A 27940-nucleotide genomic window follows, 5' to 3' on the forward strand; every position below is an offset into this window, starting at 1 on the left:
TTCACTAACCTGGATAACTGACCGCTGGCAAGAACTATGTAGGTATTACCAATAATTAAATAATTAAATCAATTAATTAAATGTTAGCTAAATGAGTTTCAAACCTGCTAAGTTCTTTTTATATATAATTTTTTTTTATTAAAAGTTTTACAAACCTGCTAAGTTCAATGGGAGCTGTGGTGATGTCTCTTCAGAATAAAATCTGGAATTCCATGAGATTAACTCCAAATGAGGGACTTAATTTTCACAAGATAGAGAGAGAGAGAGAGAGAGAGAGAGAGAGAGCGGTAAACTTCTAAAAAGTGAAAAGTAATCCAAGCAAACTTAACCGGGAAAAAAATAGCTGAGACTGACAATTGTTAAAAAGTACTTGCCTTCCAGTGATTATAATAATGACATCAAATTAAAGAACCTCCCCCAATATTTCAGTTCTGAAACAAGACAAAAGAAAGGCAAAGCATATCTTAACTTGAGAGAACCATACGCACACTTCTGTTTGAAAATTTTTTATTCGTTTTCTTTTGCCTTAAAAAAGTTATCAGTGCAACATTTCAGAACGTCCACGCCTCACCCACCAAACACTGAGCAGTAGTTAATTTTAATTAGGAAATACTGAGTTCTGAAGCCAGTGGGTTATCATTTTGCTATTTATTTCCTTCTCTCAAACTCTGAAAAAAGTCCTCTGTATAAATTAAACAAATAAAAAAAGGATGTTATTCTCAATCCTAGGTCATCATTACAGCCAACAGAATCATAATAATGCATCTAAAATGTGTGTCCACAATATATCAAGGGATACATTTGGGAGGGAAAAAAACACAAGAAAAAATATGACATTCTAGACTTGTTAAAAAGGATAATGGTCCCATATATTTATTAACAGGTTAGCAAAAAAACAAAAAACAAAAAAACAAAAACAAAAAAACAAAAAAAAACAAAAATCCAATGGATTACAATATTTACATGTTATTTGAAAAATAAAGTAGTGATAAAAGCATGTCACAATCATTTCATTTTTTTTTTCTTTTTCATTTTTGGTAACCATTACAAACATCCAATCCAGGTATGGAACTGTTTAAATACATTTGATATGAGGCCAATTAAAAAGAAAACATTCAGACACAAAATGTTTATTTATACTTCTCCTTCCAATGTGTTTGCCACATGACTCTCCCTCCCCTCCAAATAATTAAAAAAACAAAAAACAAAAGAAAACCACAACCAAAATGAAAGCCCACCCTCACAAACTATGAATCTGCAAAATCAAAACATCATGCTTTTTCAAGTAGCACTTACTCCACAAATGCAATGGTATTCGTTTTCTCTTAACCTCTTTTACGCCATCCATTTGAGGAGAACTTGTGTGTGGATAAAAGCTTCTCAGCAGCTTCCTGTCTCCCATCCCTCCCCCTCCCATTCCCTCCAAGTTTAAAAAAATTATAAAAAGGGGGGGAAAAAAAAAAGGAAAAGGAAAAAAGGAAGAGGAAAAACAAAAGCAAAGCAACCCAAAGAGACACATGCATTTCTAAAACTAGATTTCACTCAAGTACTTTCTACTTTTGGAAAGTAACCCCTTTGTTCACTATCAGACCATTCTTCCTGGGCCTGGACCTTCTGCTTCAGGTTCATGCAAGATATCCCAACATTTTTACATGAAAAAGGAACTCAAAACACAACTTCTCTTCCTATTTAGGCTCTGCTGTTCCCCCTCATGTGAAGAATGGGAGGTGGTGCAATAATTTCACTCCCTCCTTGAAGTCCACAAAGTGTAGATCTCGAGGCTCCTAATATTGCAGAACTGGGTTACCTGAACTTTAGAACTATGTGGTTATCAATTCCCTCCCTCCGACCCTCCTTGTACCAAAACAAGACACACCACATAAAAAAAAAAGGCAACCGTTCTTAAGTAACCAAAATAATAACCAGTGAAAGATGTTCAATTGGACAAGCAACAGAATGATTCTGAGGACCCATTTGATCGGCCCACAACCTGCATAGCTGTGCTGTAAGTTTGGTTCTTTAGTTAAAGGGTTTTTTTGTTTTTGAGTTTCTTTAAAAAAGTTACTTCTTTGATATCTCCACATGTTTAAAACTAAATAATAATAATAATAATAATAATAATAATAATAATAATAATATATTCACAAGAACTACTTCTCCTTCCCAGCCCTATCTCATTGGGTGAGAAAAGGAGAAATGTGGGGGAAATAACATTACTTTACATGGAAAAAAATTAATTGTGCTGTATTTGTAATCCCTCAGGCTGAGCTGACGTAGACATGGGGCAAACAAGAACGGCACAGAGTCAATCACATGAGTCTTAAAAAAAAAGAAAAGAAAAGCCCAACCAACCAACCGACCGACCAACCCAACGCCCTAAAATCATAGCTGAACGCTAACAAACAAGCTTACCTGGAATAAAAGATGACAAAGTCACAGACAGATATCTAGGAATTCTCTCTTTTTTGTTTTGTTTTTTTACTAAAATAATTAAAAAAATCACAGTATTTTAAGAAATAAAACCCCCACAGGGATTTTTGAGCACAATTTTGTTTTCCTTTCTTTTAAAACTTTGTGGTTTTTCTTCCATTCACCATCTTGCCCAGCAGTCTGTCTCTCTCTCTATATTTAACCACAATGACAACAGGTAGTACTCACAAATGCAGAGATTTGTTTTGTTTTGTTTTTTAATTTCCCTTGGTTAATTCTGAGGTACTAGGAAACAGGTGACTGTTTTAAGCAAAAGCAGTTTTTAACTTTCTTTTTTTCTTTTTTCTTTTTTTGTCACTCTGGAAAAGCATAATATGTATATTAAAACTAGAAAAAAAAAGCGCCCCAAAGTCGGGCGCTGAAGGTTGTCCCCTGCACTCTTCCATCCTCGGGACGCTTCCATCGTCGAAAGAATCCAAAAGTCTCCATGGCGGAGCGCAAAGGCAAAATGCAAGACGCGTCTGGGAATTTGCTTCTTGAAAGTCTAAATGACCGTAACTTCCCATTGTCAAGATCCAGAAGAGTCGTGCGGGTGTCATGGAGCCATGTATTCCACCATCCTCAATTAAATAAATTTAATCTATGTACACACACGCACACACGCGCACACACACATACAGGTACCAGTGCTTTGAAAATAGATCATTCAGTCCTAAAAGCAGCTTTGATTCTTCCTTGTCCCCCTCCCCGCCCCCTCCCCATTTATCACTGTTCAAGTAGGTTGTCTGAAATCACACCAGGTGCTCATTCACTTTTGACCTCTGCCATCTCTGGGAGTGATTTATTATCAGCAGCAGCAGCAGCAGCAGCAGCGATACAGATGGCAGCTTCGTTCTTGTGGGAAAAGTCCACCAGTCTCTTCGGGCTGCTCTCCATCTCTTCTGCCAATGGTACCTTAACCTTCTCCTCCGCGTTCTCTTTGGCCTGGCTTTCGTCACTGATCACCCGGTTGGTTTCATTCACTGCCCTGCAAATTGAGACATGAGGGGAAAGGTGATGATTTCTACACGACGGGGACCTATCGGCCCTTCTCATTAGGTGGAGCCACCATGGCTTAGAAATTTGGAAGAGTGAGGTCACGCTCATCCGTAGAAGTAACTTAGCAAGTCGTATGGCCTCCTCATGGAATTCTCTGAGCCTGGGGATGAGGTGATACTTTTGCAATACAGGGCAAAATGGGCACGGGTGGATATTCCATTTGTATCTTCCAAATGGCTCTCCAGCTCCCCCTTAAATCAAGAGACAGGTAGAGGAACAAAGGCATCAAGGAGGACCCACCTTAATGCACTCAGGGATTGGGGGTGGGGGAGACTAAAGCGCACAGGTATTTAGTTTCCAAGACTTCGTGACTTAATTCCTTTTTCCTTTCAATAAGGCTGATTAATTAGACTTTGTGAGAATTTAGCTTTGTTTGGGACTTAATAATAACTGGCCAATTTATTGTAGCTTAAGGAGTTCAATTTGTTGTAGCTTCAGAGAGCCAGTTCGGTGTAGTGGTGAAGGCATCAGGCTAGAAACCAGGGGTGTTCTAGTCCCACCTTAGGCACAAAGCCAGAGAGGGATTGACCTTGGGCCACTTGCTCTCTCAGCCCTAGGAAGCAGGCCAGGGCAAACTACTTCCAAAATCTTGCCAAGAAAACTGCAGGAACTTGTCCAGGCAGTCACCAGCAGTCAAAAAAACTGACTTGAAAGCACCATTTTTTTTTTTAAAAGGAGTTCATGGGCTAAGTGTCTATTTAAGCCTATGCATAAAATACTCACCTAAACAGGGGGGTTGCATGAGTTTCTGGGGTGGGGGGTTGACTATCTGCATGTCAGTGACTAGATAGTTTAGAGAGAAGAAACAAATCCATGCAAGAATATAATGCATATGCCCAAATAATGAGAAACATCAAAAAATATAGAATACAGTCAAATGTATAAGTTGGAGATTACTATCTAGTTTAGTAGATAAGAACATTTCAAAATGTCATCATCCAGATGAAGGAGGATATTCAGAGGCAGATGAAAATATCCTTAAGTTTGTGGGGAGGAATTAATATTAGGCAAATGAATTTTGTATCAAGACTGATTTGTATTTTAGTCCCTCTCAAATATTTGATACAGATGCGTACATCAATGGTTAAATTTTATGGAAGATCTATTTGTTAGTTATGATGACAGTGACTTTACTTTTCCTAATTTTCAACAATATCACTGGGATTATCTATTAATGGCAATTATGTATTAGGATGAAAACATTATTGGCTATTTACCATTGTGGGCTCAGTTTGAAAGCTATTGTTTAGTATCACTGTAATCCTGACAAGTTCTTTGTTCTAATTACAGTAAAAACACAGCTACTTTTCCAGCAGAAAATTTAAATATGTTTTTTTCCTTCTCTCATGAGAAATTGACACTTGGAGCAGTTCTTTAAAAAAAGGAAACTTTTTGGGAGGGGGATTGGAAGGGTTGATAATGGGATCATTACTCTTAAGTGAATATAAAATAATGATACTTTAAAAACATTTGAGATATTACAAAAGAAATACCTAGAAAGACTGAACAGCAATATATAGATTTAAAAGAATTGTTAAGTACAATGTTCGGTCCCAACGCCCTTGTACCTCTTCAGGGGTTCTGAGTGTATCAGAGAAGGCCTTTATGGAAACTAAATCAACAATTTATTATTACTATTTAAAAACAAATCAAAATAAATTTGGAAAATATACAAGGAATTTGGAATAGAAAACGAACAATATTTAAATTGCTCAGTTTAGAGCTTCAGGCTTTTAGGACCATTAAATACATTTCTTATGATCTACAAACTTCTTTACTTCAGCAAAACTCCTTTTTTTTTGGGGGGGGTATGCTGATCCCTCAAAGAATGTTTTCAAAAGTTGGCTTTCATGCTTTCTGTGCTGAAGATATAAAGACATTTGAAGGAACTTTGGTACATATATTATGTGTGTCTCCACTTATAATTTCTTAATGGTTAGATGTTATTGCTATGGTGAACCAGGTTCTTGGAGGTAGTTAAGGGGGTTAATATTTTATTCGAGTATATTCCCCAAATCCAGAATTTTTCAATTTATGAACAACTTTAAATAGATTGCTCTTGGACTGTTGTGAAAAAGGCAATTATGGAAGAATACTCATGGAAGAATACTTGTGTCCCAGATTAAAAAAGCTGTTTGAAAGAAATTTGTCAAAGCACTGGGTTCAAATGCACTTTGTATCAAAGGGAAAGGCAAAACTGGAAAAAAGGATTCCATACATGGTCTAATTTTAATTTGTTGTTTAAAAACGGAATCATCAATCTATTTATCTGAATTATAGGGGTTTTGTTTAGTTTTAGTTAGTTTTATTTCTATTTCCTGGGGTGGTTTTGTCTTTTGGGTTTTTTTCCCCCTCCCTAGGTGTTTTCCTTCCCCTTCTTTCATCTATACAGTTCTTTCTATATATATAATAGGCTGAGTTTATTTTTAAAAGCATCTAGCCTCTTAATCATAGTAATATAGTCCACACAATTATAGTGCTATTTAGTGTGTGTGTGTGTCTGTGTGTGTGTGTGTAAAACAAATTAATAGTTAAGCCTTTTAAAGAAATGTTAACTGTGGTGTTTTTAAAGTTTAATAAAATCATATTTAAAAAATGCAATCAGTATGGATGTCACCAATTGATGATAGAGAGTGTGAGAGTATTTACTTATTTATTAAATTCATAGTCATAGAAAAAAGAACTCTCCCAGACTTATGTCTACAGAATAGACAGGAGTTTTTAAAAAGTTGGTCATCAGACTACTTTGCCAGCTGTAACTACCTGGGTTTTGTGCTAAAATATTTTGCATTTAGCACATAACCTATCCTGTTTGAAGGTCATATAATCCAAGTAATGCATCTTGATTTCAACAAAACATTTGACAGAATACTCCAGGACATTCTGATCATTATGTTAGTTAAGTGTGGGCTGGATGGCATGACAATCAAGTAGAAATGCAGCTGGCTCAATGCCTGTTTTCAAAGACTGTTCCCTCAATTGCTCCTTGATGGTCAAGTGGAGAGTTGCAAGGCTCAGTTCTGGACCTCATATTCTTCAATATTTTTATCAATGATTTGGATGAAGAGGGAATATTTATTGAATCTGCAGAAGACACAAAAATGGGTAGGGGAGCTACTACGCAAGAAGGCACAGAAAAAAATAAAACCACTGTTGATAGCCAGGTGTAAAGTTCTTCACTTAGAAGATAGAAATCAAATACATGGGTATAGGATGGGGAATAAACTTGTTAGGTAAAAATACTTGCTAAAAAGATCTGGGAACAGTAGTTGATTGCTACTTGAATATGAGCCAGCAGTGTGATCTGCTGGCAAAAAAGGCAGAAATCTAGTTTCCAAATCATGGAAAGTAATTGTTCCTCTTAATGCTGGATTGGTCAGACACGACCTTGAACATTGTGCCTAGTTCTGCTTCAGGTTCCGAGAAGGAGAACAGTAATGATTAGGAAAATAGAAACTAAATATTATGAAGAAAAGGGTATGTGTAGTCTTGAAAAGAGAAGACTAAGGAGGAAACAACTGGAATCTTCAAATGCTTGAAAGGACATCACCTAGAAGAAGTTTAAGACCTCTTCTCTGTCATTCTGCAGGAGACAGAATTATGGACTGAAATTACCAGAAGGCAGATTCCAAAAAGAACTAACTGTAAGAACAATTCAATAGCAGGAATATTTATCCTGAGAGGTTCTCCTTTGCTAGATGCATTAAAGCAGCCGCTAGACAGCCATCAGGTGGGGATTCTTTAACTTGGGTACCTGCACTCGGGGAGGGATTGGACTCATTAGCTTAAATGGCCTCTTCCAACTCAAAGGTTCTACGATTCTCCTGCCCAAAAATTCTACTGAACCTCTCTTAACCTGGTATCCATGAGCGGTGATAAAGTGGTAGTCCCAAATTTGGGAAGAGTAGGGAGAAAATTGTGAACATCCTCTCAAAATTCTCCTTTTTTTCATGTTTTCTGGTCCTGCAGTCAATTTCCATTGTTCTGGCCATCTCTGTTCCTTTTTTGGTTTCTTCTGACCGATCCTTGCTTTTACCTGTATACCTCATCAACAACTTGAATCATTATTTTATGGTCAGAATCCAACCTGATTTCAGAAACCCACAGTCAGCATTAATTTATCTTTGTCTAACTGGCTGACAATAAAGATGTTTTGTTTGTATTATTTGCTTCATAATATGCACTGGGGAAAAGCACTATTCTTCCCTTTGATTGTAAGGAGTGGTAGGTTCTGGATCCACTTACATGCCATGTCTCAGTACATGTCGTTCCCATTCAGAGCCTTCAGAAAATGTTCGCCCACAAAATTCACAAGGGAAGCGTTTTTCAGGAGGACCATGTTCTGAAAACCTCATGGCCCCTTGGAGGAAAAGAAGCACATACACACATATTAATCTTAAATATAAGCCAAAGTTCTATTAAGGAGGCAGAAGGCAGAAAGTGAAATTAGTGTTGAAGTCCAACGTAATACACATCACAAAATTTTCTTAAAAAGGATTCTGAGATGGGAATCCAATATCCCGATAGATGGACATTTTCTTTTAGCAAAGAATGTGAGCACTGCAGTTCTCTTTGAGGCATATATGGAGAGGCCAGATTTTGTTTAATGGTATTTGAGAAATGGTAACATTTCATTTCATGAATAGAACGTTTCAGATTTACCAGTCTTGTCTTCCACTCTTTATATCTACAGTGGTGCTTAAAAGTTGCAAACTCTTTTGAATATTCAATATTTCTGCACAAATATGACTTAAAATGTGATCTGTTCTCCACACAAGTCCTAAAACTAGATACAGAAAACCCAATTAAACAAATGAGTCAAAAACATTATATGTTCATTGAGGAACATGATCCAAAGCTACATATTTGTAGACCGCTGTACAAGGCACCACTGTACATTATCCATTGTATCTGTGTCATTGTTCTAAGTCATCCTTTAACTTAATACTCTTGAAAATAATTCTAGGTTCTAAAGGCATGATTTCACTGTCATAGCTCAACTACTTTAACTATCGTTAGCTGATCCCTCATAACCTCTGGGATTGTTATTTTATATGGAAATTAAAGTTCTCTAAAGATAACTCTTTCCACTTGTATGAATTGCTTTGTACATTACAATGATCCAGGCACAGAATATACAAAAATACAGAAAGCGCCTAACAGTTGACATCTTTGTCTTGTGAAAAATAGATGCTGGTTCACAGCAAATCAAATAAGCCAACACTACTGACTTAATGTTACTTGTGAATGAACCTATTGTTATCATGATTGAAGAGACACTCAGAAAAATATGATTTTCATGAGTTCATTGGGGCTAAATTTACTTGTACATTTAGGAAAACCAAATAGGTTCTAGTGTTCTGCGAGCATCCTTTTTTCACTGGAAAGGAAGGGGCAGGTAGTCTTGCTCTGAATTACAGACTGCAATTTGATTCCACTGAAATGGATGACGTTTACGCCACAGGTCAGTGATGGATCAGAGCCATAGCCTTGCGGCCATGGGATCTCCACCTATATGGAAGGCATTCCTTGTAGAGGATAACACTCAATAAAAGCATTTATTAATCTGAGAATGCCCTGCCAATCAACACTTCAAGCGTAGACTAGCCAAATATTTCCCACTGATTCTAACGGGAGAAGCACTAATTATGGGCTAAAGCTTTGGCTGGATGTTGTTCTGCAGAATATAATGGAGCATTCCCAAGACCCTGAAATCACAGTGGACATTCCTCTGGGCTGAAACGCGGGACCAGTGTGAACAAGAGAGCTGTCTGCCAAACAAAAGATGAAATGTTTTCTCACAAAATTAAGACGATTGCCACACAGGCCATTAAAAATAATTACTTGGACTATCTTGTTTGATTCTTTTCACTGAAAATGAGACAGTACCATCTGCTCCAAGCATTAATTCTGTAGTGGGGATTATCCTGAGTAAAAAGAACAACAGAATGCCAATGTCTTTTGCTTCCCAGAGTCCTCTCAAAGTACATAATGAAAAACATTTCGATTTTGCTTCATTTACTGCTGATCTCAGCTTGCCTCATTTCCACTTTTTTTTTTAATACTGTACACAACTCAGGAGCCCACCTAACCCACTGACAATCTCTCTTTTGCTTTTCTGTGTGATCTCATACACATACATTGTATGCCCTTCTTTCTCGGCAGGTTTTTTTGGACTGGAAGAAACACTGTCAACTTCTTCCCAAGACTTTCCCAAACACATAGATTGTTTAAACCAGTTTTTGTTCCAGAGGATATTGGACTACAATCCTCAGAAATCCAAGCCAGGCCAATTTAAACTATCCTCAAGCAGTTTTTTTTTTTTTTTTAAAAAAGAAGACTTCTTGTTCTTTTGAGGTTAATTTTTTTTTAATTTCCCCAAATGTCAATCTTTCTCTGCTTCACAGTTTGGTCCTCAAAATAAGCAAATTTTTGGAGCGAAAGGGGAAGGCTGGCTGCAGTTTTACACACAAATTTTGTTGTTAAAAATAAACTCTGAGTAGATATAGCTCCATCATTTTACAATTTATTTTTCCTGGTGTTCTCGAGCTTTCTCTAATTCAGAGTTTTATGAAGGGCACAGTACTGGAAAATCTTTATAAAAGAGATAATGTGAGTAATATTGGAACCACAGGCTTCAGCTCAACCCTAGTAAGACTGAGTGGCTTCGGGTTTTAGGACCCCCTGGTTCTGGGGACTTCCCATCTCTTGTTCTGGATGGGATTGCACTACCCCAGACAGATCCTGTGTGCAATTTGAGGGTCTTCCTGAACTTGCAGTTCCTATTCGAAGAGCAGGTGGCAGCCATGGCCAGGAGGTCCTTTGCATAGCTTCATGTTGTGCATCAGCTGCACCTGTTTCTGGACTGGGAGGCCCTGCTCACAGTCACTCATGCCTTAGTCACCTCCCACTTGGATTACTGCAATGCACTCTACATGGGGCTGCCCTTGAAGAGTATTCAGAAGCTTTAGCTGGTGCAAAATGTGGCAGCACAGCCAATTATGGTGCCAGTCATTCAGCACATGTGACACCTCTGCTCTGCAAGCTGCACTGGCTACCAGCATGCTTCCAGGTGCAATTCAAGGTGTTAATGGTTATCTTTTAAAGCTCTTTATGTCTTGGGGGTGGGATGGGCTACCTACAGGACTATCTCTCCCCAGTGGTGTCTACCCATCTTGTGGAGATCTAACAGGAGAGGCATGTTCCAGGTCCTGTCCATGAGAAAGTGCCATCTGGTGGGGCTCAGGAAGAAAGCCTTTTCTACCATGGTGTCCATTCTCTGGAACATTGTTCCCCCAGAGATTAAACTTGACCCAACCCAGTGTCGTAGAGCACTGAAAATCTGGTTTTGCCATCAAGCCTTGGGGCCCTGATAGTATGGCTGAGCCCATTTCTTGGTCATAGTTGTGTTAAGTGAGCGCTCTCGATTGCTATGCTATTTTATGCTATTTCTATTGTTTTTAATCTCTGTTGTTTATTATGTTTGTATTCTGTTTTTGTTAACCGCCCAGAGTCATGCATATGAGATGGGTAGCCATATAAAATGAAATAAAAATAAATAAATATTGAGACTTGTGTTTATGGAGAACAGGTCTATCAATGGCTATTAGTCAAGATTAGCTAAGACTGGAACGTAACAAGACAAGGATGATATTGTTATTATTGACAATGGATTCCCTTATGTTGGCGTTGCAAACGTAAATGAATTGGCATATGTGAAATCCCAGTGAATCAGGTTGTGGTTTCACTTTGCCTGCCTGCTCTTGGAGATTATCAAATTCTTTATTTACAGAAATCAGCAGTGTAGGAAGCTGCAGAAATGGGCATGCTTCAGGTGAAAAGAAGACATAACAGACAGATAGCAAGTCCTTTAGACAATGTCCTCAGTCACAGCCCCTTGTTTTCCCTTTTTTTCTCACAAATAAAGCTCACCTGGTATCAACATCATCTTTCTGGTGTTACACAAACATATTTCCCCCCAGGCATTTGCATGGAATTAATAATTGTTTAAGAAACACAGGTACATTAGGACATATATTGTGGTTGTGCCCACTCGTAGTTTCTTTTTGTTGAAATATTACTACTACAAAAGACCAGATCCATGGGGGGAAGTTAAGCTTCAAAGATGTGAATGTTTAATTAAACTCCTCAAATCTGACATCTATTTATAAGGAATTTGGGATATATTATACCTGGACTGTCGCAAAAAACATGATGATGTATTCTTGGAATGATGGACTGACTGTAAAGGTTGCCTGAACAAACTGTCCTTTGAACAGGCTCCTGTTTGGAGGAGAGGCAAGTCAGTTTGCATCTTAGTAAGACTGGAAGCTTTCAAGTGTTTCTCACTGGGACTGCTGGATGGAAAATTAAGCAAGACAACCACAACACTGACCTCTCTCTTCTGTCTTGGGGCTCATCTCCTCGTCCTTTTCTTCCTCATCACTGCTGGAGCTCTCCTCTTTTCCTTTCATTTGTTCCAACTGATCTAAGTTAACCCGTCCAACCAGCTCAAAATTGCGACTCACCTTTGGGGAAGAAAACAATACAGTGTTTTTGCAAAACTGCACTGACTGCAACTCTTTAAGGCAGTTGCTTGTTTTCCTGGGAGCACATGGCAGCCAGAGAGGGCACCCAGATGCTTCAATATGCTTGGGAGCACCTTAGGGAATTGAGTCCAATCACTGCATGGCCTTGTATAGAAGCAACAGGTTGAGGAAGGCTGGGATACGCTATGTATGCTTGAAATTCCATAGATCAATACTCTTCTTACTATTCAACAACAGGGAATCTTCTCCAAAGGAACAAAGCAAAGATTTGAAGATCTGAAAAATGTTAAATAACAAAGACAGATGGTTTCTTCTGGCAGGGCTTACTTTTGTCCTTTCTAGAAAAGATGAAAGTGCTGATGAAAGAAGACAGAGATAAGAGAAACAATGCCCTCTGGAACAATTTGCCCCTAAGATACAGTTGGCCTCAACCCTGTTGGCCTTCAGAAAGGCAGTAAAAAAGTGTTTTCTCCTTGGACTTTGGGGCTGGGATGACTGGAGTTCCCTTTTGGAGTGAGGTATGAATGCAAGTTTCTGGCTGCCTATTAATCACTTGAATTTTAATTAAAAGTGTTCATCTTGTTTTGATTTTGGGGACTACTGTATGCCACCCAGAGTTGCAGCGTTTGAGTTGGGCAGCCCTATAAATTCTGTAAACAAACACACACCACTGATAGCTTTCTCTAGGATGGAGCAGGAAGGGGACATGCACATTCTGATTTTCCATGTTGTAGCACAGTCAAGATATTGAGCAAACTGAGAGGGTATGTAGACCTCCCCAGATTGATTGATCAATGAATTAAACACTGTGCATAATGACTGGATTTCCAAGGGTGCCTCTTATTCCTCATGTCAGTACAACCAATACCTCTGCCTCTTACAATGTGGCTGACTCTTCACCCTACACAGCCATCATGGGGAGGGAATGGTGAAAACGTGGGGCCCTGCACATACCTTGAGAAAGAACAAGGCATGAGAACTAAAGAGACCATCCTTCAATCTAGTCACTGGATGATTCTGGCAGGAGGAGGGGGGGAAAAACTATCAACCACAGTTTGACCAGTTTGAATCATCCTCCTCCTCACTCCACAAATTATTTAATTAAGCAGAATGTATTTGATGTAGTCCTACATCATTATTATAGGGTCAGATAGGAATGAATGTAGTCCTCTGTACAATTAATTTTGCAGTGAGGCCATTTGCTGCATGCTTTATAACAGAACTCAAGTTATACATTTTGCCAGCCAAATGTTGTGACACTCCGGGATGAAACACCTGCTAACAAAACATTGGCAGGACAGCTTGGACAAGGATGGTGAATACAGAACACCCTCCTCTATCATATATCATGTAACCATCTGGAATTTTGTATTTCACTTTGTATCTTAATGAGCGTAGAATTAAACAAACATGTGCACAGACCCTTATAACTGTCCGCTGCTTGCAATGGCATGCCAGAGCTCATCCTGACTGCCTGTCTTCTTCTACCATTCAGAGGCAGAGAGCTTCTGAAAAGAAGAGGCTCCATCTTGTCATCTGATGAATCATAGTGGCTGAGAGTTTAGGCTTTCCATCTTTTGCCTTTTCTACTATTTAAAAGAACCTTTTTTAGTTAGAATTCCTGGAAGCTCATCATCTGAATCAGATGCACACCGGTGACTCAGGAAGCTCCTACATTTGAATGTGAAGAATAAAGCCAACACTCAAGACGCTCAGCAACAGAATTTGTTCCTTTGTATTAGAAACTAGCACACGGTCAAGTTATGCAAGAATCTATTCTTGGTTTTCCATCCAAGCTTATTTTATCACAGCAGCCCAATTTAGAACAGGAGGGGAACTTTTTCTGGAGTTGTTGCTGTTAAACAACTGGTAATCAGAAAACCGTGATTGATTTATGCCAATCTATTTTCTGCATGCACCTGCCATAAATTAAGAGCAAATTTACTGAGTAAAGATGCACTTTCAGCAGAGAGTAAAATTCACTCAGGCTCAACTTTTTATAGAAGGGAAACATTTGTTTGGGGAAAAAAAGAGGGCAGAAGATTTTTTTAAAAACCAAAAAGGAAAAGTTCAACGAGGTATTAATCAGCTCCACTGACCTAGAATGCTGACTGGAGTGTAAACTCAGAAAACCAAGATGAGGGAAATGGAATGAGGTCTCCCCAGTGCAACACTTAACTGCAGGTTGTACTTCTTTTGCCTAACAATTCCTGATAGATTTTTCTTCTCTATTTCTTTACCTCTAATACCATTTTAAAAGCCCAGAGCCTAGCACCTGAACTGTGTGGCAATGACTCCCTTAACTATGGGAAAACGATGTCCTTTAGAAGATGCTGGCCAATTAAAATTGGTCTCAAGTAAGGAGAAAGCTTTTTTCCTGAAGGCACGTGAGTAGAAGCAGCCACTCACCTTATGCTCCTCTCGAAGGTGCGCATCGAGCTCATCCGTGTGCTTGGTCTCATAGTAGCAGAGCTGGCATTTGTAAGGTCTCAGCTCATTGTGCTTCTCTATGTGCTGCTGCAGACTCTCATCGCTGGAACAGGTGAAGGTGCACTTGTCACAGCGGAAAACAACTCCCTGCAAATATTTGGACAGCTTGGAACGGCATACTTCTATGGGGACCACTCGCTCTTCTATTGGGCAAAAAGAGATGGTAGGAGAAGGGCCATTAACAAGGACAGCGCACTGCTATTTCTCCAGATGCTTGGGCATGCCCAGGGATGGTCACTTCAGTGCCATTTTACTCTTCCTCCATAATGTCTGTCAAAGCTATCCACTTATTTTTGTAGTGTTTGTCATACAAACTCCACGCTTTACCCATTTTCTTATCCCATTCCCATGACGGCCACGTGAAATAAGATACAGTTCTTGTTTTGCAAATATGCCCAGGCTGTAACCTTGGGAGTAAATTTCACTGAACTTGTTACTTCTGAGTAGACATGCATCAGATTACCCAGTTAGTTAATGAATCTTAAAGCCAATTCCTTCATGAGAGATAGAATAGGTAATTCAAAGACTATTCACTTTTTTTTTTTTTGGTTCTAGCCTTGATTCCCAAAAGACAGCCCTGAAAAACGGGAAGTGTTCCCAAATGCTGCTGGTTCCATTTGTCTAAAAAAGAGATGGGGAGTAGCAGAGCAAAGTGAAGCAATAAACATATTAACTGGTTACATTTGACTTTAAAGTTGTTGTAGGAGAACATTTCTACTTCTGTTACATACTATTGCTAGCCTGAAAGCTATTATTCTCCAGCTGAAGAACTTGAAACTGGATGTTAGTACATAGCAGCTGAATCAGAAATAATAAAATTTGACTTTATTTATATGGACAGAACAAGGGCAACAGCTTCTATCCTATAACAGATGTTTGGTTAGCAATGTTAAGAATTTATATCGTCAATTATTGTTGCAATGAGTGGTTACTGTGCTTTTTTCTTTTTGCATAAAATGATCTACTCAAATTTGTCAGATTTTATTTTTTGCATTCCATTGTTCCTTGATCATTCTCAACACAAGCTTTTCCCCTCTACTTCTTCATCTGTGTATATTTGTCAACTGAAGATAACCCTTCAGGCATCTGATCAAATGGGGAAATGTGTTATCATCTTTAAGGTGTTTCAGAAATCCCCATTGTAGGTATCAAGATGAAGAGCAACTACTTAGAATGAGCTTCAAAAGAACCAGCAAGCAGAAGGACACTTTGAAACCAACCAATTTCACGCAAGTGAATTTCCGCTCGCACAACAGAACTTCCCTTTCCTTTCCTCCTCCCTGTTTGGTGGAAGGATGTGGAGAGCTGCAGAAAAAATACACAGCAAATAATTCTTGCTGCTTATTCTCAAGAACGTGCATCTGTTTCTCACGTTTTCGGTATCAAAAAAGACAAAAGAAAAAGAAAAAAAGTGTGTGCAACTCCTAAGACAAAATAGAGGCATTTCATACAATGAAAAAATGAGTGTGCTTTAATTGGTTTGAATCGTGCTGCTGCTTGGAAGAAGTGAAAGTTGAAACTCGTAGGAAAATGCTTAAAAGTTTAATAGTTATGCAAACTAGTTCTAGGACAAGCATTGGGATAAAATAAACAAGCAAATAAGCAAATACACAGGCGAGCAGGCTACCAGGCACGCCCAGTGGAAAAGACGGCGAATGATGTTCATCTTTTGAAAGAAGCCGGATAAAGAAGGTATTATTGGATCGTGCTGCAGTCCCAAATAGTGTGAGAGTTTATAGTCAGGCAGCAGCATTTTTTCAAAAATGTCATGTCCCAGCATACTATCTCCTATGGAACCATGGCATCTATGCAGATAATCAGTTGTCTGAGAAGTAGCTTACAGGAAGGGTTTAAATCAGTGTTGTCCAAACTTGGCCACTTTAAGATGAGTGGACTTCAACTCCCAGAATTCCCCAGCCAGAATGGCTGGATGGGGAATTCTGGGTTTTGAAGTCCACTCATCTTAAAGTGGCCAAGTTTGGACAACACTGGTTTAAAGAGACTAATTGTAATTCACAAAGGGCCAGATCAAACATTTACTGGGCAGCAGACAGGACGGGTGCTTGGTTTGTCCCATCATCACACCTCATGTCACGTGTGACACAAGCACTCTAGGTCCATCTTTCTGTGCTCTCTCCCAGGGTAAGATCAGCCTGAATCAGAGCATGACATAAGTGATTCACACAATGCATTTTCTGTGCACGGAAGAGAAGAGGGTTGTATGTTTGCTCCTCCTTGCCACAGTGACTGCAGAGCTCGCTCTATAACTGTCTGAACTGGGTTAAAACGGAATGCATGGGGCTTTTCCTTGTGCAATTGCAGTCCTTAAATCAGAGAGTTCTTAGTCCGCTGTCAAATGCACCTTTGTTTTCAGATTATGATCTGTGTAATCTGAATTTCTTATTTGTCGTCTACACCTGCATAGGAATTGTTCCTGTGAATTTAATTTGGGTGGAGAAAAACAATATTAAGAAATTTTCAATGGTAAATACGTAGTTAGGTTTGCCTCAAATAATGCTGAAATTATTATCTTCACCTAATCTTTGAAAAATCAAAGCACTGATGCCCAGCACAGTAAGTGTCCCTGGGGGAAAAAAAAGCAACAGCAGGTGAGGGGAAAAAAGTCCTCACACCTTTAAATAACCATCATTTTTCTTCTGCTGGCCAATGTGAAATAGTAACACAGAGATTTAAAAAAAAAAAAAATTAAAGGCCTCAGGCATATTTTATTTGGTAAACTGCATGAAGTACTGGAAAAATGTCAGGGCATTTATTCAAAGACCGGATAAAATTATTTATGAGGAGGTGCCAGCTAATTACATTATCTGGACTAAATGAAAAAGCTTTAACCTTTGGCTGAGGATTAGCATTTCTACAGCACTGAGGATAAGTGTGCCAAAGGATTCCAAGAGGTTAGTTTGTTAGGAAAAGCACGCTCGTTTACAAGCCAGAAGTAATTCCTTACCACCACTGCAACCATGCAACAACTACTTTAAAAATCGCCCCACAAAGCTTTGTAAAGTACGCAGAATCCCACTCCCACTAGGCCCCTATGAGATAAGTTGAAACCACGCTTAGGTTGGTGTTCCAGTTGAATGACTGAATCAAGCAGCTCGGTACTGGCTTAGGCAGACTGATAACATCCTGTTTAATGAGAAACAGACTGTAACCTTTTCTATGAGATCCTTGTTTGCCTCCCCACGCATCCCTAAACTCTGACTATAAAACTTCCTAAGCTTCATCGGAAATTCTACATCGTATCTTAATTGGATCTGAATGGAAACGGAAGGTATGCATTCTATTCCCAAGCCCCACCTACCAAATTTTTCTGGCACATATTTCAACTCATAACTGTTTATGATTTCCACCGGAAGGCAGCTATTCTAAAACCAAGAAAGAAAAGAGAATATGACCCTCAAGTGCTATGGCCATTTTTCCTCTCTCCCTACTTCCAAAACTTCAGGGTTTGAAATCCTGGGAGATTACCTAATACATGTGATTGTGGGTGAAAATACCTAAATCTTGCAAGATTTAACAATCTTCTGAGATTTCAGCCATAAACATATGTAGGCACCCTTGGATTTCCTGAAGGACTCTAGTGGAACCACTAGAAATTGGGAACCACTTGCCTAACGTCACGTAGACTGCAACAAAACCTAAGCATTCCTTGTATCTTGTAAATGACACATGAGCCAGAAATCCCAGATTGTCAGAGCAAAACAAACAAACAAAAAAAGCAAATCAGATCCAGTAAACCTTCGGTTTTGCTGACAAAATCTGAACATCAGGCAATAACGAATTTCACACCAAACAACAGTCAATACTTGTTGTTTGGTGATGCCATCTGAATGATGTTTGCCATTTCCTTGAAAAAATGGGTATGCTTCTGAGCACGCTTCCTGTCTGAATTCCAGATGAAGTTGTTATCATGAGTGCTAGTGTCTGGGAAATGTTTGTAACTAAAACTTCAAATATTCAATCAAACATGGCTTTGCTGGGGGCAAAAGAAGAAAAAGTTATGATGCTGGTATAGGCTTTCACAGCTGGTATCTGTTGGGCAGCACTGGGCTTCAGGATTTAGTGATCATGGTCACTAAACCCTGAAGCCCAACACTGCCCAAGAAAAAGTTAATTTGAGTAAAACAAATGTTAGAGCTGACAGAAAAATTAGAATCCAGAGGGTCTATCAGACATCCAGCCCATAGACTAGGGAATCATTTTGGCATCTAAAAGACTTCGTAGGAAGAGATTTTTGGAGGAGGCAATCTGTACTGGGAAATGAATCTAACGCAGAAACAGACACGGGGAAAAAAAAAAAGCAAAATATCTTACAAAATCTCAGAACCTAAATTAGCTACCTCCAACTTTACTACAGTTTACAAAGAACTGGCAAATGGCTAGAAACATGCTTTACAACATGGATTCAGACTTGTAGGGACTCTACAACACTTAAGTGTTATGACATCAGTTTTTCCCAAGTTACGACAAGTACTGATCGACACTATACCATAAACTGATGTTGGATATTACTTTCTGTTATTTGCTTATAATGTCAGTCTGCTAATTAGTTCTCACACCGAATACAATGATTAGTAAAAGAAAGTTTTTCAGGAGGTTTTATAATACAAAGGGAAATAGTATGCTGATCCTTCATAATATTTCAAGTGCATCTGCATCTAAATCTGCCAGGATCATGATTCTGTAATGCTAATATAACAATACAGCACAGAACACAACTGCTAGTGACTTCCATGTAAAGACTTACTTAGCTTAAAATATCCTTCATATTTATTTTTTTTTACTCTGATGAATGACATTTACTAAATAATTAGCCAAAACCAAGTGAAACCTAGGACACCTTTTTCCCCTGCTGTTGATATTACACTGATTTTATTCAGGGTTTTTTTTTTTTTTAGATTTTTATGCCTCGCTTAACTATAAGTTATAGTTTTAACTGCCCAGAGCCTTGAGAGTTGAGAAATATAAAACTGCCATATATGAATAAATAAAATGTCCCAAACCCATTCTGCAAGCACACATACAGGTGAAACTCGAAAAATTAGAATATCGTGCAAATGTTCATTTATGTCAGTAAGGCAACTCAAAAGGTGAAACCAATATATGAGATAGACGCATTACATGCAAAGCGAGATATGTCAAGCCTTACTTTGGTATAATTGGGATGATTATGGTGTACAGCTTATGAAAACCCCAAATTCACAATCTCAGAAAATTAGAATATTACATGACATCAATAACACAAGGACTGGAAATAGAACAATATCGGACCTCTGCAAAGTATAAGCATGCATATGTACTCAGTACTTGGTTTGGGCCCCTTTTGCAGCAATGACTGCCGCAATGCGGCACGGCATGGATGCTATCAGCCTGTGGCACTGCTGAGGTGTTATGGAAGACCAGGATGCTTCAATAGCGGCCTTCAGCTCCGCTGCATTGTTTGGTCTCATGTCCCTCATCTTTCTCTTGGCAATGCCCCATAGATTCTCTATGGGGTTCAGGTCAGGCGAGTTTGCTGGCCAATCAAGCACAGTAATCCCATGGTCATTGAACCAGGTTTTGGTACTTTTGGCAGTGTGGGCAGGTGCCAAGTCCTGCTGGAAAATGAAGTCAGCATCCCCATAAAGCTCATCTGCGGAAGGAAGCATGAAGTGCTCCAAAATCTCCTGGTAGACGGCTGCGTTGACCCTGGACTTAATGAAGCACAGTGGACCAACACCAGCAGATGACATGGCTCCCCAAATCAACAGAGACTGTGGAAACTTCACACTGGACTTCAAGCATTGTGCATTGCGTGCCTCTCCATTCTTCCTCCAGACTCTGGGTCCTTGGTTCCCAAATGAGATGCAAAAGTTGCTCTCATCAGAAAAAAGGACTTTGGACCACTGGGCAACAGACCAGTTCTTTTTTTCTGTAGCCCAGGCAAGACGCTTCTGACGTTGTTTGTTGTTCAGGAGCAGCTTGACAAGAGGAATACGACATTTGAAGCCCATGTCCAGGATCCGTCTGTGTGTGGTGGCTCTTGATGCACTAACTCCAGCCTCAGTCCACTCCTTGTGAAAGTCCCCAATACTTTTGAATGGCCTTTTCCTGACAATCCTCTCCAGGCTGCGGTCACCCCTGCTGCTTGTGCACCTTTTTCTACCACACTTTTCCCTTCCACATAACCTTCTATTGATGTGCTTTGATACAGCACTTTGGGAACATCCAACCTCTTTTGCAATTACCTTTTGGGGCTTTCCCTCCTTATGGAGGGTGTCAATGATGGTTTTCTGCACAACTGTCAGGTCAGCAGTCTTTCCCATGCTTGTGATTCCTACTGAACCAGCCTGAGAGACCATTTAAAGGCTCAGGAACCCTTTGCAGGTGTTATGGATTCATTAGCTGATTAGAGTGGGACACTTTGAGCCTAGAATATTGAACCTTTTCACACTATTCTAATTTTCTGAGATTGTGAATTTGGGGTTTTCATAAGCTGTATGCCACAATCATCACAATTATACCAAAATAAGACTTGACATATCTCGCTTTGCATGTAATGCGTCTATCTCATATATTGGTTTCACCTTTTGAGTTGCCTTACTGACATAAATGAACATTTGCACAATATTCTAATTTTTCGAGTTTCACCTGTATATCTTCAAACCATGGGGGAACTTGGTCACATCTCCAAAACAGGAAGGGGGTCGTTAAGAGGAGGATCACAAGGAAGACCTTGGTGCTGGCAAATAAGCTCACTTCACCAGGCCAATATGCCTTTTTGCTACTCTTATTTCAGGGGGATTATGAATATTTTTTAGCTAAAAAGATCATCTTCCACAAGCAAAAAGCAGGGATTATCAGTTTCACTTTTGTGCCTTTGAGTCAAACTTGATTCCTGGAAAACGCCTGGACAAGCCCATGAAGTTTTCTTGGCGATATTTTTGGAAATGGTTTGCTATTGCCTTCTTCCTAAGGCTGAGTGTGTGTGATGGCCCAAAGTCAGCCAGTTAGCTTCATATCTAAAGCAGGACTGGAATTCACAGCCTCCTGGTTTCTAGCCTGGGGCCTTTAATCTCTACACCAAACTGGCTCTTACTCCATTCATACGTATTTGTAACTCAAGAGTTTCTTCAGCAACATATTCCACATAGAAACAGCAGAAAAGAAACCTATGATGAGCCAAGATCTGCATTTCAGAAAGCATAACATAAAGTCCAACACTGGTTCTAGTTCATATTCCTACTTTCCCCCTTTCCCCAAATCCCACTCTTCAATCTTCAAAACCCTTTCTGCAAGCTTGGGAGACCCACAGGATCTGGCTGCATGGCCCTGTAACTCCCATGGAGCTAAAGCTCAACTGACAGCAACTGTTTCCTCAGCTTCTGCTTCCTCAGGGTTCTGTTACATGCATTTTGAACACCAAAGAGATCCCCTGTTTTGGATGCTATCAAAAAGGTATCTGTGAAAGTCATTGATCTGCTTTTCCTCCACAGTCAGAAAGTGACTGTAGAAGAAATTCTAGCTTTCCTGCCTCCCCCATTCAAATTCTCAGAAGCAACAGAAGCTTATGGAGAAGTGGCAAGCCACCATGTATGCTGCAACAGAAACACAAAAAGGAAAATATCTTCTCCTGGAGAGATGACACATGCTACTCTCATTGCTTCGGTGCCACTAGCCTGCTGAGGAACGCTGCTCAGCGTGCAATAAAGCAGAATTCCACCCCAACACATGGATATGTGGTTTTGATAGCCAACAGACCATCTCAAAGCATCAAGGCTGATAACTGTGGGCAGGGTTCCCAGCCAAGAGGACTCCAAGCAGCTGTCTTTTCAGAGCATATAAATCTGTAGCCAAGAGAATCAGATATTATTTTGCTTTCTCAGTGTGCTCAGTGCTTCCAATTCTGTAAAGACCAGGTAAGATCTGAGGCCAGGCACAGAAAGACAGTCTAGGCCTAAGGTGATATGGAAACAGGATCACAGGAGCATTTTTATGAGATGCACACATCTACAGAGCTTGTAATGACAGTCTTCACCATAAGCACAAACTCAGAAAGCACTGAGGCTCGGATGGCAGCAAACCAGCATACTTTCTTTTGCATGTTTCTGTCTTATCACAGGAATAAGCAGCTTTTGGGGAGCTGGGAGCCACAATGGACAGGGCATGTACATGGGTGAGGGGTCGTCTTTCATTTCTGGGCTTCTGAGGAGAGTTTTGGAACTTTTCTTACAGTTTTTTAAAATTATGTTTTCACATGCTTCCCGTCTCAAATTCTGGGAAATTGTGTGAATGGTTTTTAGCAATAATAGTCAGAGGAAAATCTAGAACACGAAAAAAGGAGCTTTGAGCCAGATGCCTATGCCATCCCTGTTATCCAGATGCTGAAAATTAACAACTGATGATAGATACTGCAATTCTTGTACTTTCCTAGGCACCATATTTTCCAGTGAATAATGAGGAGCCACATACAAAGACCTTGGCTGGTCACTGAGACATACTTGTGAAGTTCTTTACCTCTATGAAGGACAATATGGTCAATCATGTTCCGTTTATATTTGGTGTGGTAGAGACAGAGAGGACAACGGAGATCTTTGGGTCCTTCTTCCGGAACTGCTGAATGCCCAGCTTCCACATGCATAGTAAAAGCAGATCTACAAACACAGAGAGTAGTACACAGGCTCAGACAAATGACTTTCGAGTAATATTAACCTTTGAGAGTAATATTCTTTTGCATCAGAAGCCACAAATATCAACATTTAGAGGCATGCTGTACAAATTTGTCAAGACAAATCTCTCCTAGTTAAGGAAGGTTGGGTTTTAGCATTCCCAGGAACTGGTACAAATAAAAGCTAGGTCAGCATCACATTACACAATAATGGTTTGTGTCAACCCAGACACTATTTTGTAAACCACGGTTTATGGCTTAGTACAACTAGCTTTTTGCTTATTCAGCAAACCACAATGAAAGCAAACTATATCTTGGTTGGTGAATGTACCCAGCCACATTCTTACTTGATTTCTTAAATGGTGCTGGGAACAACCTACAGAATGATCATCTCTTTTTTCAGGTAGAGCTAAACGTTATGTTAACCAATATTAACACAGATTAAACCTAATTAGGGTTATTTTAACGAACATTTGAATACTCAGTAGGTAAATCAATGTTACACTGGCACCAATTCCAAATGTATTTAAGACAAAAATACAGATTAACTGGCACATATTCCAAAGAGAACAGGGTAGGCATGTGTGGCCATGGAAAGGCATTCCAAGGAAATAAAGGAATTTATCCTGAAATCAGAAACTTATCCATTAACTCATAATATCAATCCATTCATACAAGTGGAATGGGACATCCAAATTCCCCTGAGATATGCGTACGTACCTCACATTGTTGTCAACACGTGTTTATGCAGAGAATAGTATCGGATGCAGAACATTTTGTTTTCAAAGTACAGGCTACCCAAGTTGTACACAGATCATATCTAAACTAGGATCACGCAAAATAACCGCAGGATCATATTATTTAAATAGCCCATCATTCCTCCAAAAGGACAACCCTTTGGCAGCAACGCAACAGAATGTAACTCCATTTTCACAGTTTTATCCGAAAACTCCAGGAACTACTTGTAAAGTTTCTTTTGAAAAGCTGTAAAACTTTTAGGGATTTCAAAACTTAAGAGAAGGAAGATTTTGCTGACTGCAGAACCCTACAGAGTCAATAAGAATCCACTATTATATCCCCCTAGGCTAGTTTCTAAATTCTTCTCCCTTCAGGGCAGATGTCAACTTTAACTTTAAGGGTAAAACACTGTTGGAGGAGCTGGGTTTGCAGAGCCCCTCCCAGCCCACGCACACATACCTTCACTGAAGGTACAGACGCACAGGCGCAGTGCAGGCGGCTCCTAGACTATTTCTACATGACCCAGCTGCAGTCTTTGGTGTTGCAGAGTGATGGCTTTTGGGTACAGGACCATGTCATCTGCGAGGACTAGCCCATGCAGTTGTTTACAAAAGTGTACATGCTTCTTGCAAAAATGGGTTTGCACACTTTTGCTGTCCTCTACGTATGAATTCAATTACAGTTCTCAGAAGAAATTCCTCAGATTCAGGCATTTCTAGCAGTGTGGGTCACAGTTACCCTTAACTCATCTCTAAAACTGAGACTGCAATCCTGTAGTCACTTATCTAGGGGTGAATCCAGCATGATATCCTTCTGAGGAGATATTTATTGGGTTGTACAATACAGCAAATATTTTGCCTACTTTTCCACAACAACAAAGACTAGAACCTTATTACATCTTAGTACAGCTAATAAGTGGGTGAGTTTGCAATATTTAGTATAACCCCATGCTATTCTTTTCTCACTGTGTAAATAGGAGATAAAGAGATGAATACATCAAGATATGGAAGCTGTAGTTGCAACACAGAGGGCATAAATATAGGGAATGTAGGTCTACTGACATAAGTTGTGTCGGCCCTTCAAGGGAGTCCATACAAGAAGCATCAACTGTGAGTACTAACACTATCTTTACAGGTAGTCCTCACTTAACGACCGTTCATTTACCGATGGTTCTGAGTTATGATGGCCTTGGAAAAAGTGCTTTACAACCTGTACTCATAGTTACAACCATCATAAACCGTTGCACCAACCCCTAGTCACATGATCATGATTTGCGACCTTCTTACGATGGTCATTAAGCGAATCACGTGGTCGGTAAGCAAATTCCAGCAAAAACATGAATTGGGGAAGCTGGAGTTGCTTAACAACCATGTGATTTGCTTTACAATTGTGGTGATTAGTTTTATGACCATCGTAAAAATGGTTATAAAATCAGGTCCAGTCACATGGTGACTTGCTTAATGACTGTCCTGCTTAACAACCAATTTCCTGGTCCCCATTGTGGTTGTTAAGTGAGGACTACCTGTATTGTAAGGTTACAGTAACAGAATATTGCAAGTCTGAAAGTACCTCTCCTCTCCCGAAAACTAGGGAGGGTCCCTCCTGAGATGCTTTCTCCGCACCCATCTGTCCTTCAGACTCAGATTTCTCTTATCAGACTACTGTCTAGGCTGCAGCTCTTCCTCCTGTCTCCCAAGGTCATTCCCACAGACTATTATAAGTTGCCTGGATTAATTGAATAACTGCTTGATTGGCAAAGGGATAACCCTTAGCTCTCTCATACAGCGACTTACTTAAAGCCTGTGTAAAATGAACAGTCTTTGCACTTGAACAACTTCTTCCCTCCGTGTTTGTCGCGATAATGACGCCGAATGCTCTGAATGTAACCAGAAGAGAATTCACAAAATTCACAGTTAAGGATGGCTTCAGCTTTCTGGTCTCCTCCAGAAAGCGGGATGGGGCTAATGTTGTTATTGTTCCTTGCCAAGGCTGCTGACTGATAGTGGTTCAGTTGTTGCTGGACATCTGGAGGTTCCGAATAGGAAGAGTCTGCAAGGGAAAGTAAACAACTGTTTAACCTTAACATCAAAAGAGGGAGAGAAGGAAGGAAGGACAAAGAAGGATCTGAGTTTATAATTTAACTGCAATACTAGATCAACTGGGTCTTCTTGCCCACTGGATCTGTAACTCAGCACTACAGTATTTTACTTGGCATTGAACTGAAGCTTTTCACTGGCCATGCTGCTGTTTTGCTGGTTTTTTTCATTGGTTCTAGGAATGCTGGTTCCTATTGGTTGAATTATTTTTTAACACAGTTGGCCGTCAACATTATGGTTTTATTGTATTCATTTGCTACTTGGGCAAACTGGATCCAAAAAGGGTGTTTAAACATACGTTTAAATGTTAAGTATGTGGCATGAGTAGTAGCACACAGGGCGTTTTATCAACTTTAACTCATGAGCATACGTATTTAACTCATAAATACGTGGCTGTCCGTATTTATCCACATTATAGCAATAGTGTAGCCTATTCCAGTGTATTAAAAATGAAACTGCTCTTGAAGTGGATCTGGAAACTACAGTTAGGGCAAATCAAAAAGGTAAAGCCTCTTTCAAGTTGATTCATGGTTAATGCATGGAATGTTCTTGGCAGCAGTAAAAAAATGGTTTAAAAAATGGTTTATCATTGCTTTCTGCTGCGATGTTCTTTCAACTTTCAACCTAGCCCAAAGCCCTGGGATTCCCTAAGTAGTCCACATGCTAACCAAGTCCAACCTGGCTTAGCTTCCAAACACAGATAAGGTCAGCCAAGTGCTGCCACCTACTGAAAGAGTAAACATTACTGCAGCCAGATTGCAAATTGGAACTGTAAACATTTGATGCTAGTATTAGTATTTCTTTATTTGCTGCAAGTTTGTTTTTGGGCGGAAAATGCTGGTATTAGGTTCTAACAGGCTCAGCATAGAATTTGAAAGATACAGAACACTATCCCTTAACTTAGCTTTCAGGTGGAAATTAGAATTTTCTTTGGATGTCCTTCTCTTTTATTTTAAAGATAGTCTAATAGCTATCAAAAAGGGAGATCCAAATACACATAACATACAGTAATGTCTTTAAGTGTGCACACCTACCTCTTCTTTTAGGGATACTGGATCCAGGCTGCAAAAATGTGGATGATCACTAGATGGCAGCAAAGAGGTTTTCCAGCATTTTTCTGTATCACTGCTGCCACTGAATGACTGTATCGATTCTGGCAGCCCGTATCTGGGAGCCCTAACTTTATAAGCTGTTAGATTTCAGATTCAGGCTGCCCTGTTACAATTAACATTCATAGAGCATTAACATTCATTTTGCAGAATTAAAAGTGCATCAAATGCAAAATGTTTCAGTTTTTGTAACTAAATTAGTTTAACATCTAGTCACATGCTCACATTTGTAATGGATTGATGTTGGATGCGGGGGGGGGGGTTGCTTTTGATTTTTATTCTGCTTTAACACTTTTATCATTTTTATTGTCTTTTCTGAGTTTACTGCTTTTGTGTGTGCAATTTATAAGTCTCATGAGAAAAGTGAAATATATACAGCTGAAATAAAGAAATAACTGGAGGTCTTGTTCAATATCAGTATTTTGAACACAAATTTTGTGCTGCAACTTTTTATTCTATGCCACTAGGGATGAGAGTAGTAAAAAAAAAAAAAAGGCTCATTCCCAGATGCTCACTGACATTTTTTAATGGCAAAGACTTGATGCATGAATGCGATTCACAACTGCAGGTGGAACATTTGTGTCATGTTTGGAAGAGGAGCACTTTCAATGGGAAAACATTCAGCGGCTGGCAAATATCAGATGATGAAAGTTCAAGCAACGTTCAGGCATGGACAAACAACTTCTAAGATGACAACCTTCTCTTATTGCAAGAAGCAGTAGCCCCAAGAAGATACAACTGTGGCTTGGCTGCAGCAACGAAACA

At 39.5% G+C, this 27940-nt stretch overlaps 1 protein-coding gene across 6 annotated transcripts in view; it reads right to left on the reverse strand.

The window, feature by feature from the left end:
* Positions 1-490: 490 nt before the first annotated feature.
* The window catches only part of ZNF462 (zinc finger protein 462), a 151686-nt gene continuing 124236 nt past the window's right edge, over positions 491-27940 (reverse strand). For all 6 annotated transcript variants that reach the window (XM_025163995.2, XM_025163993.2, XM_025163997.2 and 3 more), the window contains 6 exons: positions 25764-26019; positions 23082-23218; positions 14487-14710; positions 11924-12056; positions 7774-7888; positions 491-3457 (listed from right to left, as the gene is read on the reverse strand). In XM_025163995.2, coding sequence (XP_025019763.2) covers positions 3235-3457; positions 7774-7888; positions 11924-12056; positions 14487-14710; positions 23082-23218; positions 25764-26019 — 1088 coding nt within the window. In that variant the 3' untranslated portion in view covers positions 491-3234. The remainder of the gene's footprint in view (positions 3458-7773; positions 7889-11923; positions 12057-14486; positions 14711-23081; positions 23219-25763; positions 26020-27940) is intronic.

This window comes from Python bivittatus, unplaced genomic scaffold (assembly GCF_059951505.1).
Source record: "Python bivittatus isolate LINGU-HERP-01145 unplaced genomic scaffold, Pbiv_v1 ctg000850_np1212, whole genome shotgun sequence".
In the NCBI taxonomy this organism is placed as follows: domain Eukaryota; kingdom Metazoa; phylum Chordata; class Lepidosauria; order Squamata; family Pythonidae; genus Python; species Python bivittatus.